Source organism: Aptenodytes patagonicus, chromosome 6 (genome assembly GCF_965638725.1).
Source record: "Aptenodytes patagonicus chromosome 6, bAptPat1.pri.cur, whole genome shotgun sequence".
Lineage (NCBI taxonomy): Eukaryota > Metazoa > Chordata > Aves > Sphenisciformes > Spheniscidae > Aptenodytes > Aptenodytes patagonicus.
Window position 1 is genome coordinate 47,586,694 of NC_134954.1, and position 13,008 is coordinate 47,599,701.

General features: G+C 44.5%; 1 protein-coding gene across 10 annotated transcripts in view; it reads right to left on the minus strand.

The window, feature by feature from the left end:
- Window positions 1-2,264: 2,264 nt before the first annotated feature.
- The window catches only part of ABI2 (abl interactor 2), a 71,088-nt gene continuing 60,344 nt past the window's right edge, over window positions 2,265-13,008 (minus strand). For 6 of the 10 annotated variants that reach the window (XM_076342452.1, XM_076342448.1, XM_076342449.1 and 3 more), the window contains 3 exons: window positions 12,357-12,443; window positions 11,858-12,031; window positions 2,265-6,053 (listed from right to left, as the gene is read on the minus strand). In XM_076342452.1, the coding sequence (XP_076198567.1) occupies window positions 5,878-6,053; window positions 11,858-12,031; window positions 12,357-12,443 (437 nt within the window). In that variant the 3' untranslated portion in view covers window positions 2,265-5,877. The remainder of the gene's footprint in view (window positions 6,054-11,857; window positions 12,032-12,356; window positions 12,444-13,008) is intronic. The other 4 variants (XM_076342451.1, XM_076342450.1, XM_076342446.1 and 1 more) reach the window with 1 other exon arrangement.

A 13,008-nucleotide genomic window follows, 5' to 3' on the forward strand; every position in this document is an offset into this window, starting at 1 on the left:
CTCTGCACTCATCCACTGCATTGGCAGTGCCAAAAGCAAAAGCACAGCGTGCTTCTCCTCTGACTGCAAACCAAAGGTGGGGGGTGGGTGGGGGGTATCTGCTTTCAGAAAAAAGTGCATGGACAAAATCCATGTTAGACACTGACATTTCCAGAGAATTCATAGAAACTACTTGTCCATGCAAGTTGCAAAAGACACTTTTTCAAATGTGAAAAGAAGCACTTGTTCTTTACAAAAAAATCTCAGACATGTCAGCACTTTAGCAAGGCGCTGTAATGGAAATGAGTTTGTACACAGCTCTTCCTCATTAGTCAAGAGGGGTAGGATTCTTCTGAGGTTTTAAGAGAAACAGGAACAAAGGTACTGCACACATTTCAGCAGTCACCACGTCAGTGTTCAGCAGGATGCGGGGTGTAGGCTTACCTCTGGACAACAGCTGCTGCTGACTTTACTGTTTTGTAATACATCTGGTAATAAGCAAGGGTTGCTAATAAAATTAGGATGTTTAGAGTACCAAAGGAAAAACAGTAATTCCTGCATGGGCAGGAGATTGCACAAAACACATGGGTGGCGTTTTTTTGAATGAAAGCAGCAGAACACCATGGTCTGTGAAGCATTCTTTGTAACAGCAGTTGGCAAACCTTGGCTGCATCGAGCTTTCAGAAACCTTCCCATGGACATGGGGGGGGGGGGGGGGGGTGTGTCCCACTATTCTTGCAGTTTCAAAATCAAAAGTAGATCAATAGGACTGTTACTACACACTGACTTTGGCTACTGGGGGGGACACCAACAAAACAACCCCAAAATGGTCCCTTCTTGCACTATTCTGACCTCTGTGTAATACCATTTTATCCACAAAATGTGGCAGTGCCTAATACTGAGAGATGCCAAAAGGTGGGGAAGGTGAATATACCTGTAAGCACAGTAAATTCTTGAAAGTGGTGCCCCATAAGCTATATAGCCCAGCTGCTAGTGCTCAGTTTACAACACCGTCTTCTCTAGAGATTAGGGTTGTAAATAGTTGCCTTAGTGAATGCAACAGTGCTGTACATTTCTCACTGCCGCTGTTGTCAACATGAGAACTGAAGTCTCTGCGTGGGGTTTGTAATGCTTCCTGAAATGCTGCAGTGCTTGGTCAGTGACTCTACACTCTCAATGCAAGTACTGCTCCCAGTAGGAGCCACAATGCCATGGTCTCTCCAACACCATCCTCTAGCAGCTTCCAACAAGTTGCCCTGCAGAGAACACAGATGCCACCTGTTTCACAAGATGTCCTGTCCCACCTCTGGGAGGAGAAGCCCTGTAAATGCTCCCAGTTTACTAACCCACATAAAGTCCCAGCCTTTCCAGAAAGGAAAACATGAAAGTTTTGCTTTTGATTTATGCCTGAAGCCCAGAGACATAACTGATAAAAAGAGAGCTCATTTCCAGCAGAGAGGCACACCTGCAGCACTTGCTGGGAAGAGCACAGCATTAAGTCACCATCAAGCACAGGTGGGAGACACCACAGTTTGTATGAGTGCACAACCCTCCTCCACTTCTAATCAACACTAAGCACATACACACCCAGCAGGCAGCCTACCCTCTGCCAGAAAAGGAGCATCAGTCCTGCTGCTGCCTCGCTTTCTTTTCATGATCAACTGAAACACCCTAGATAAAAGTGTTGCTTTTCAGAAGCTGCATCACTGCAAATGTCAACTTTGGCTGTCACCAAGAACCCTCAGCAGCAAAGAAAGAAAATGCCCAGGAGCTGTGAAAGGAGAACAAACTGCTCTGGCAAGAACTAGCTGGGTCTAAGCCTTCCTGGCACCCACTGATAAGCCAGCCAGCCACAGACCACTGGGATTGGGGGGAGCTGTGGGTCAAACCAGCAGCGATCTCCAGCCACTTTCAGGAACACCCAACTCAACTGGTTCCTATTAGCACTAACCACAAGGGCAAGCCAAGTCCCAGGAATGTGGTCAGCCTCCTGGTAATACACACCAAGCTCCGCCAGCTAGCCCTGGGGCCACACTGCGGACCTCTTGTCCTCCAGTGGGAGCAACGGCTCTTCAGTGCATCGGTGTCTGCCTGTGTCTCACCAGTCAGGCCAGCAAATCTTCATGCATTGCTTCAGCTCTCTGGTGCCTACTGCAGCCAGTGGGCACGGGCACACCATCAGGATGGTCAAGTGCAAAATTTGCTGCTTGCCTCTCCTGCCCCTCGCAGCCTTCTGCTGCAACAGCCAGTGAGAGAAACAAAGAACATGAATCCATCACGGGGGGGGGGAGAAGAAAAAGAAGGAGGGCAGGGAATGGGTGAGATGCACGCAACCTCAGCCATCTCTCTTAGGCTGGAACAAAGGCACCAAAATAACCTGCTTCGGCACTAGATGGGGACAGACTCTGTCTGACCTCCTCTCACACAGGCACCATGGCAGAGAGGCAGCTGTAGTTAATAGCTTTGTCCCTGGGGCCAAGAGCAAAGAAGAAATCTCTGATACAGCAAACCAAAGCAAAATACACCGCTAGAGGATGCTGACTGATTTCTGTGCACAATGAAAACAGCTGGCTGGGCTAAGGCAGCTCTCACAAAGGGAGAAACATACCCACTTTGGCCATACAGCACTCTTTGGGCTATTCTGCAGTGTCTCCTTCCCCCACCTCTCTCATGCATACACACAGCTGATTCAACAGCCTGTGATGCTGAACACCTTCAGCTGTGGCAGCAGAACTCAGTGAAGAGGTGTTGTGCACCTATGTGAAATACTGAGGTGTTTCCTCCCCCCCCTAAAGTAAACACGTAAATTAAAAAGAGGGGGCAGGGGGAGAAGGTTTTGGAGAAGTAGTACAAGGGACAAAACTGGAAACGCAACCCTCACTGACTTTACTAGCATGCAATCTATGTAACAGTAATATACAAAGCCTGTTTACCTTGGCCTGGTCTATGACCACTACATCATCCCCAAACAAGCCACAGAATTAAAATCTGTACAAAATAAAAAATATGCATAAAACTCAACAAATTTCTTTACATTAGTACTGCATAATAAAGCATAAAACCAGCAGGAGGTGACCCAAAAATTCCATCCACAGCAGCTCTTGCAGGATAAACAATTCCACATGCTATCAGCAGGGACCAAACTAACCCCTGGCCCATCAGACTAAAGCCAGTTCTTGAAAGTGGAATGCATGAAGCTCCTTAAAGTTTTTGCAGCCTCATCTTCTGTGCTGAGCTCAGCTCGGACAAGCATTCAGTGCTTCCCAGAGTTCACACCAGCTGAATGAAGATTAGACAAGGGTGTGTATCACACACAGTGGAAGAACACACTATCCCCACCCACCTGTCAGAAGTATTCAAGCGCATGCTCTTACACAGACTGAGTTAAAGACACATTTCACTAATGTGTGACCTCCCAGCTGGAGCATGGGTGCACAGGGAGAGAGGTTCAGCTCTCACTTAGTAACTCGCTAAACTGCCATAACTTGATGCATTTGAGCACTGTGTGCTCAGTCTTTACCACAAACCCACCCAGGGCAAGAGAAACCAGGAAAGCTCTGATAGTCCTAGAAAACACAGCCACCCTGTGAGCACCAAAGGCTTGCGCAATACTGCTGTTCAATCACCTGGGCCGCTAGCTGGGCTGCAAGCACCACCTCCCTGTGCAAAAAGTGTAGACCTGCCCTATGACACTAGAAACAGTCCTTCCAGTGACCGCACAACCCATGTTTCTAGGCTTGTTCCCAGAGAACGGGCTGAGGGAACCGAACATGGCTGCTTCTGTTAGTCTTGCTGCGAGACAAAAGTTTTCACGGAGGAAGGTAGAAGGGTACCTGTTCTGGCTAACACTCATCCCAAACAATAATGCTGTCAGCTTCCAGAAAGAAGACAACAGTGTCTTGGCTACACGGCTGTGGCCTGAGCAGAGGAGAAAGTAGCTTCTATCTTCGCACCAGTGTCTTCAAAGTTGTACCTCCTGTAGGCTTCAACCAAACTAGTTCCTTACGCACTGTCACAGGAGTTAACGCACTCTTCCGCAAGCTCACAGCAGGTGATCAAATTCATCCATATGCCACAAACACATCTCACCTGACTGTTTCCTCTTTCTTCCCCCTTGAGCTGCTATGGCACCTCCCTGCCCAGGTCTGCACCAAACCTGCACCTCCATCCTGATATTGCACTAATTACCAAGCAAGGGGATTGGGTCAATTACCTGTATCATTGCCAATACCGTCACAAACCCAGCCCCGCTAGCGGTCTCTTGTGCGCTGCTCTGTTTTACACGCAGGCCTCAGAAGACAGCTGCAGCATTGTCTCACCTTTGACAAGCTGCTGGTGGTACCAGCTGGAACTTGGCCAGGCAACAGTCAAAAGTTGTCCGGGAAGATGCCCTGGCCCAGGAGGCTCTCACAATACAGGGGTCAGCTCAATTTGCAGGCTAACAGGACTGCAACAGGAGGTTTAATCAGTTCACTCTGTTAATGCATGACGTTTACCCAAAGATAACATTTAGTCCTTCCTAAGGGCAGACTAGTACAGCCATCACTTTACATTGATCTGCTAGGCAGAATCACTGAGCAGCATTTTTAACTGAGACTAGATTAAAAAGCAAACTATCAACACAAGGGGCTACAGAGCCTTCACTTGGTATTACTCCACCCCAGATCCACCACTACAGCTCAAAATATCTATTTCTTTATAATAAACAATGGAGAGGGCTGGGGGAAGAGCTAGGACTACTACTAGTTACTGCTTGGATTTCCATGGGAAACCAGTACACACAACAGCCCTTTTTACTTCCACTGAAGAGATTTTGGCAACAGACATGAAGACGACAATTGCCGTTTGTCCTGCCTCTGCACAGGGCTCTCACAGTACATATGCAAATCTAGTAATCAAGTACAAAATAGCCAATTTACAATACCTGATTGGATTTTTAAGATTATATTGTGCATAAGACTAAAGTTGGGGGTAAGTTTCTCTAGTGCAAGCAGGCGTGAGCAGATTTGAACCTTAGATCACAGCCCCTAGAGTTTATCCTCAGACCCCAGGAGGACCTGTAAACTTTGTTTCGCCTTCACCGTCAACGGCATCTGTGAGTTCTATTTAAACCGGCAGCACCCATGGCGAGTAGCTTGCTGCGGAGAGGAGCACATTTACATCAGTGCAGAACACAAAACAAATCTGTGGCATTCAAAAGATGAGGAAATGGGGGTGGGGGTCCTCTGGGCTGCAGCCATCTTAATTGTCTAAACTGAAAGGTGAGTGAATGAAAGCCAACTCTGTGTGCCCCTGTGTCAGCTTACATGTGCAGAGCAGCTGCAGAAGTGTTTATGTTAAAGATGTATCCAGCTATCTGGAAGTCAGTTACAGGAACGGCTCTGTGTAAAAGTCCCAGTGTTCGCTAGCACATGACTGTTCTTCCAGCTGCACAGGAGTGTAGTGTAGAAACAGGAGGGATGTCCATCGGCCAGTAACCCTTCACCGCAAGCATCCAGGACATCCCAAGTGCCAGGCACTGCTGCCAAGGGTAGTACCACGAGGGCACACAGGATTCCTGAGACAGATCCCAAAGCCTGTCAGAAGTCAGAATTCGAGTGAAGTATCAGCTACTCAACGAGTTTGTTACATCTGAACGGATCAGCTTAATTCAACGTCAGATGGCTCAGGATAGCCTCTGCTGGCAGCCGGAGGAGCCATTTGTTCAAACAACTCAAATCACTATTGTCTTATAATGAGGGGAGAGGAAAAAAAAAAAAAAAAAAAACAAACCAAAAAAGTGGTTGTTACAATTATCCTTCATTCAGTTATACTGGATGGGGCCCCAGAGGCTGGTGGATATCTGGGAAGCCCTCACAGCTCCTGCAGCAGGAGATGCAGTGTTCCGTCCTCTAGTCTTCACTCTGAGTAATGCATGATTGACTCCACATAGTTCCCTGGGAAGAGCCCCGTCACTCCATTCATGACCCCCTCATACCAGCCGTCATCATTTTTCTTGATGACATAAATGATGGCACCTTCCTGAAACGAGAGCTCATCTTCTTTGTCCTTCGTGTAGTCATAGATCGCCACCACTAGGAAAGAACAGAGCATGACTGTTAGGAGAGGTACAGGGAGGAGGAGGATAATCAACCTGCCTCGTACAAAGTTCTCCACGTTCAAGGCAATCTCCGAGAACTGCACTGCCCTCACCTCTGTGTGTACAGAGTGACCTGCTGAGAGGGGCAGTTTCTTCCAACCCCTTTTATAAGAGCTCATGCTTTGAAGCACATGAGCCAGGACTACTTTAACTCTTCTATTCTTACTACTTCCAGACCCACCAGAGGAAAAGTTTACAAATATATGATAAACTTTTGGTGTGGAATGATGCAAGGAGGTGGATGTAACTCCCCATGGCTATGACCACTCAGACCTACTCCAAGATTCATGTATTAGATATATGTGCTAAACCAGATCTCTGCACAACTAACAGTCAACAAGAAAACATGGAAGAGGAACAGTAGTAAGAGCTCTCTTCAGGTCACACTAAGAATGAGCCAAGGCTAATGTCCCAGACTTCCATCTACCTTAGCTACTTCCACATTTATATCTGTAAAATGCATATGTAGTACGCTAGAAGTCACCCCCAGGGTGTAACAGTGCCAAGGTGGGCTCCTAGCCAATTAGGAGCTAGGAAGAAGTAGGGTGGTTCTCTGAGACAAAATGTATGCCTACTGTATCAGGACATTTTTCTTACAGCTGCAGAACATTTTACTGAAGGCACAAAAGCTGTTAGGAAAGTCAAAGAAACTGGAGAAAGCAGTGGCAAATATTAAAGAGAACATTGTCCTGAAATGGCAGAAACGAGACATCAACTTGATACGTTTTTCCATTCTCAGTCCTATCATTATGTGTTCCATACAGAAAATTAGCTATGCCGGACTCTGAATACTTTAACAAATAGCGTCAGTCACTGCTTTGAGCACTTGGCAATGAAACATGCAGTGCTGCCATTGAAACAAAATGGATGTTGGACAGGGATCCTACAATCTTGTACTGGGGATAGAAGGGAAGATACTCTAAACCAAAGCAAGGAGAAAAAAAAAAAAAATAACAGCGTGTACTCATGAGCAGTGTCCAAGAGTCCTACTAAACTCATCATTCTTTTCAAAAGAAAAGAGGTCATTTTCTTTCGGAGGCGGCAAAGGAATCAATGCAAATATTTACTAGGGAAACCTGGATCCTGAAAAGATTATAAAGTAAAATATACAAATCAATCCTGGTGGAGAATCAGAGTATGTACAGAGAATTTTTTTTTTTTTTTAATAAATCTCCCAAACAGGAGATTTGTATCATTTGACCAGAGCATATTTAAAAAACATTTCTGGCTCTACACTTATACCAGCACAGTTAAGTAACTCATTTGAACTAGTTTTAGACGTATCATTCTAAGGAAACAAAACACAAATGGAGAAATGAGTACATTTTTAGCTTGAAAAACAGAAGTCACTATATGAATACATGATACATTCAATTAAAGTCCTTCAAAATTCCTTTTTAACTGCCTTCTATACCTGTTCATTTTAAAACATTTCTTCCTAGATTCACTGTCCTGCCGTTCTTCATTCTCTTGATAATAATAATTCAAGGATCACGGTAACTTCCAATTTCCTTCTTTCTCATTTTGAGTGTACTCTAGTCCCTTCTAATACTGGATGGATTCATTATTTCATGATCACAAGTAGGAAGCTCTTCCCTAAGTTTGTGATGAAAATTCGTTTCTTGTTAAGCCTCTTACAAAATTGCCTGAAGCCTGGTTTTGTTTTTACATCACCATTGCTTCCTCCTGCATATTACTTTTGTACTGGCAACGTTCCTCTCTCTAAAAGACTGTTTAATCCTTCTGTCTGTAGTCCCACCAGTTCAAGCTGTGAGCTTGTCACATACCACGAGTTACCAGGAGCCCAGGCCAGCATTGCCAAAAAGGCTCCAGAGGAGACAGGAAGCAGCAATACTGACTCAGGAGGTGGCATTCTTCCCTGCAAGACTGAGCCAGGACCTCTTTTAGTTTCTATCTGAACACATTTCAATGCAGATATGAAAAACAGAATTACTTATTTAGGCTGATATTCTTCCAGTCAGTGATCTTTGGTTCTTCAACAATTACACAGAGTTTGGCTGAACTCTGTTACATCAAACTGACCACAAATGTAGGCCAGACTGATTATCCAACTGAAATCTGATAGCTGTGACCACGCACTTTCCCTATGTGGTATGAGGGCAATCTTTCCTTCTGGATACCCATTTCTGTTCATCTGGTTTGCGAAGTTGGGACATTTTCTTACCTTTTCATGCCACACACCCAGACACATAGCTCAATGGAAAACTGCAGTGCGCTTTCCTGGACATTGCTGTTTGGCTGTTGCTATTACAGCCATGTGGTACCGTCCTCAAGATCAACATCCCCAGTAACTGTATCCTACCTAAAAGTTTCTCCATCTGTTCAAAATGGATCTGCTATTCACTTGGTTCCTCAGCTGTAGGTTAGAGCGTGTCTTAATGTTAAATATACCTCCCACACCCCTTTACAGAACAGGATCATACTGAATCCCATCTCAATACATAGCAACCCTCTGTACTTGACACCTCCTTCCATCAGTTTTGTCCGCTTTGATTCATGTGGCACAGAAGACTATTTACAGGAACTTAAGGAGTTGCCATAGGAATAATTACTTTGCAGAAGATAAAGCATTATTAGTTCACAGCAGGATAAGTATACACATTCTTTAAGTATGAAAGTCCTCTTTTAGCATGGGGCTTTTCATTAACTTTAAAGCTTGTTTGCTACAAAAAAAAAAATCACAGCCAAGCACTTCTCTCCCAACTCCAGCAAAGCAGTCAAATCTCAAGACATAGGCTGAATATAAGTGGAGCTATTCATAGAACTACAACAGAATCCACACCTATGTCAGTATCTCTTTTTTTGTGGTATCCTAAAAGTACAATGTACGAAGAACTGTTAAATAGTAAGCACTTTAACTTTTTATTACTTTTATGAGTGTTTCTAAGAACAGAGCAACCTTTTAGATGTTTTAGTCATCTAGTTTTCAAAATACAGAACAAAATTATGTTTTTGCATGGGACTCTACATCAATACAGGAGAATGTTTCATTTCCTATACTTTTGCTTTTCTGCAGGAAAAATGTTCTGATGAAAAGCCTGACTTTCTCCAGCTTATCTTTAAAGACTCCCATTACAGTTTTGCTATCCCACGTGATTTTTCCCATAAACATCAAACTACAAATGTCTGGACTGCCTGCTGAGATGGAACAGATCTGTGCATATATGCACCTATATAAATTATGTTAGTTCACAAGCTCATAGAAGTCACACAGAAAAGCAGATCAGAACAATATGCTATAATTCAAATGTCATTATTTCTTCAAACAGAAAGTTGTTTTCCCAGGCCACGTGCCACACAATTTCGTGGCTTCTCTTCCCCACAAACACACACCCCCCCGCTTTGCATTAGTATGAGACATTATAAACAGGCAATGCACATCAGGGTCCTCCTTTTTCTCTTTTGCTCCTAGCTGAAATGCCACTGAGGATTTGCTGAGGGCCAGGTGGCAGGAATAACAGAAACATAACAAAGAGTGATACGAATGTAGAATTAGGCTAAAGAGTGTCTTATGGCTGGAAAAAAATACAGAGAAAAATCTTGAGACTCACTCTCCTATCAAAAAGTAACATGCCTGCCATCTTCATCCAGCACAAGATACATCAACCACAATGAAACTGAGCAGATACTGTGCATTCTCAGAACTGCCTGCTAAGGAGGAGTTCATTAAGTAATGCAGCACATCCAGTATTTGCTGAAATGATCTGTACTGGTCCCAACCTGAAGAACTTTGCCATCTTCCCCCAAAGAAAGAAATGCAACATCAGGAACCCCACCCCACTCCAAAACCTGATTTTGTGAAGCCAGGTAACTAATATCAATAATCAGGAATACCCTCCAAACTGCACAGTAAGAAGAGTACTTTGTATATGAGGTCCCTTTTTCCCTCTCCTCCCTCACGGAAATCAACTTCCCTGACAAGAATAAGCTGAAGCAACTTTTAATCAACAAAGAGCCTGTGTGCATCAACAGAATAATCATAGAATCATAGAATAGTTTGGGTTGGAAGGGACCTTTAAAGGTCATCTAGTCCAACCCCCCTGCTGTGGGCAGGGACATCTTCAACTAGATCAGGTTGCTCAGAGCCCCATCCAACCTGACCTGGAATGTTTCCAGGGATGGGGCATCCACCACCTCTCTGGGCAACCTCTTCCAGTGCCTCACCACCCTCAGCATAAAAAATCTCTTCCTTATATCTCGTCTATATCTACCCCCCTTTAGTTTAAAGCCATTCCCCCTTGTCCTGTCACAACAGGCACTGCTAAAAAGTCTGTCCCCATCTTTTTTATAAGCCCCCTTTAAGTACTGATAGGCTGCAAGAAGGTCTCCCCGAAGCCTTCTCTTCTCCAGGCTAAACAACCCCAACTCTCTCAGCCTTTCTTCATAGGAGGGGTGTTCCATCCCCCTGATCATTTTCGTGGCCCTCCTCTGGACCCACTCCAACAGGTCCGTGTCTTTCTTATGCTGAGGGCTCCAGAGCTGGACACAGTACTCCAGATGGGGTCTCACCAGAGCAGAGTAGAGGGGCAGAATCACCTCCCTCGACCTGCTGGCCACGCTTCTTGTGATGCAGCCCAGGATACGATTGGCCTTCTGGGCTGTGAGTGCACATTGCTGGCTCATGTCCAGCTTTTCATCCACCATAATAGTGACACTTGCTGTCAATCAGGGGTGTGGAGAGGTCAATAGATAAAGCGAGTCATGTGAACACCCTGCAAGTCAGCCACTTTGACAAATGGTCTCAGCTTGTCAGCAAAGCCTGGGTACTCCTTGCACAAAACACTTACACCAGCTAGATGGAGGGTGGGGGAACAACAAAAAGCTCCCACATATTCCTCCATCTCCCTCAGGAATAGAGTATTTTCTTTGGGCTGGAGTTGGCAGGAAGTGCCTCTTCCATCTTCTTTTCCTCCCCCCCCACCCCCCAAATCCTGCACTGGGTCTATCTTTGTGGCAATCTTGATTTTTTTTTCCCTGATGCAGACTGAATGTTTCTAACAGTCACTCAGCTGAGATGCCAAGTTGCTTTGAAACATTAGATTTTATATCACCCTTTACTAAGGGGTACATGACCCTGTTTCACAGGAGAACACCAGGCAGTAATTTTTTCATATTCAAGTGCCCCTAAGCCATTTACCTACTCAGTTGATTCTACCTGTAGTTTTACTCCAGCATGTTTCCACACACCTGCTTCAGAACTGGAAGACATCTAAATGCAGCCACGCAGCAATACCTCAGTTAGTCAGTCCTACACAGACCCAGTACTTTTTAGCTCAGCATGGCCCCACACTGATGCAGCTTTGCAGCTTCCAGAGCCCCAAACACGTTGCAGCACTTCTCCAGATGCACCCATATGTTCAAAGTTCAAGTGCAATTGCAGCATTAATTCATTTTTTACCTCATATGAGTTTGATTATTAGGATTAAGCAGACTACTGAAAGGTGAGTCTTAAGTATTACAGAGGATTTAAAAAAAATGTAATTGGCCAGCTAATCATTATCTTCCCTTTGTGGAGAAAGGGGTGAAAGAGTCAGACTCAGAAGAGTAGCTTAACTTTTGTTCTTTAAGTTGCCATTTGGAGGAGCACCTCTACCACAATACCGAATACTGGCTACGAAGGAGTCTAGGCAGATTCCATGTCCAAAGCAGGATGGCAGGAGCTTATACCAAATGTTGTGACAACCACGACCCTACCATCTCTACTAGCTCTAAACCTACCCTTTTCTAAGTAGGTCCTTGGTGCCCAGGGAGGGTCCTCCTCAGCATATGGATCACTGTACTCCACCACAGCTGCTTCCTCCTCCTCATAATCCTCTGGAGGTGGGGGTGGAGGTGGAGATTCATCCAACACTGGCTCATCCACAGGCGGTGGTGGGGGAGGAGTATCTGAAACTGAAAATAAGCAATAGTATAACCATGGAAATGTCTCTAGAACCATGGTAGCAGGTTGAAGTAATACTTCCTATCCCAATTAGTTGCACTGGGACCAATAGTTAGAACTTGTGGAAATACACTAGAGACAATAAAATTCAGAGAAGGAAGAAGCAGGTTCCTCCAATAAAATTATTTCCTTTTCCCTCTGTTCACAATTTCAGACAAACTTGCAGAGGCAGTAGAGAAGGCAGAATTCTGGCTATATACAGACAAATCTTTCATCCACTCAAAACAAAAGCCACATCCAGTAATAAATCATAGCACAAGGAAGCAGCAAACTTACTGTTTTCTTGAACTCTGGCCACAAATCCCATTAGCGGTAACTGTGGAGTTACCTGTAGGATGGAGGGGGGAGGAGGAGCAAGGGATGCTGCCACAGAAATTAAAAAGAGAAAGGCATTCAGTTAGAAACACAACAAAGCAGCAAACAGGAAAGTAGACATCATCACCACTCAGACAGTGTAGCAGTCTGCCAAGAAGCTGAGACAAAAAGGCTGACATTCAAAGAAAAATGGCTCAGGTGGTTTAAGCATATTCTTAATCCTTACTTCAAGATTTCTCTATTTTTAAAATTTCCAACCCAGCTCTTTTTCATAAGATTAAGAATTCATGCTGAAGTATTTTTCTGATCTGACTATGAGATTCCCTTAAGTTGAAGTTTATTACTACAGCGACATAGCACTTTATGAACAGACCTAACAAACATATCAAGAGGATTCTCTCCCTATAATCCTCCACCTTTCAGATCAAATTGATATTTATAGAGGTGACCTCTGTAACAGCATCCACGAATCTTTAGTAATGAAAATGGATATAACTAGTTTTCTCCAAAACGTAGGCAAAAAAAAAAAAACCATCAAATGAGGCAGTTATTTTAGGCAAAACAGAAAAAGACGCCTTTGTGAACTGAGCATGCTTGGAAGACACGAGACTTC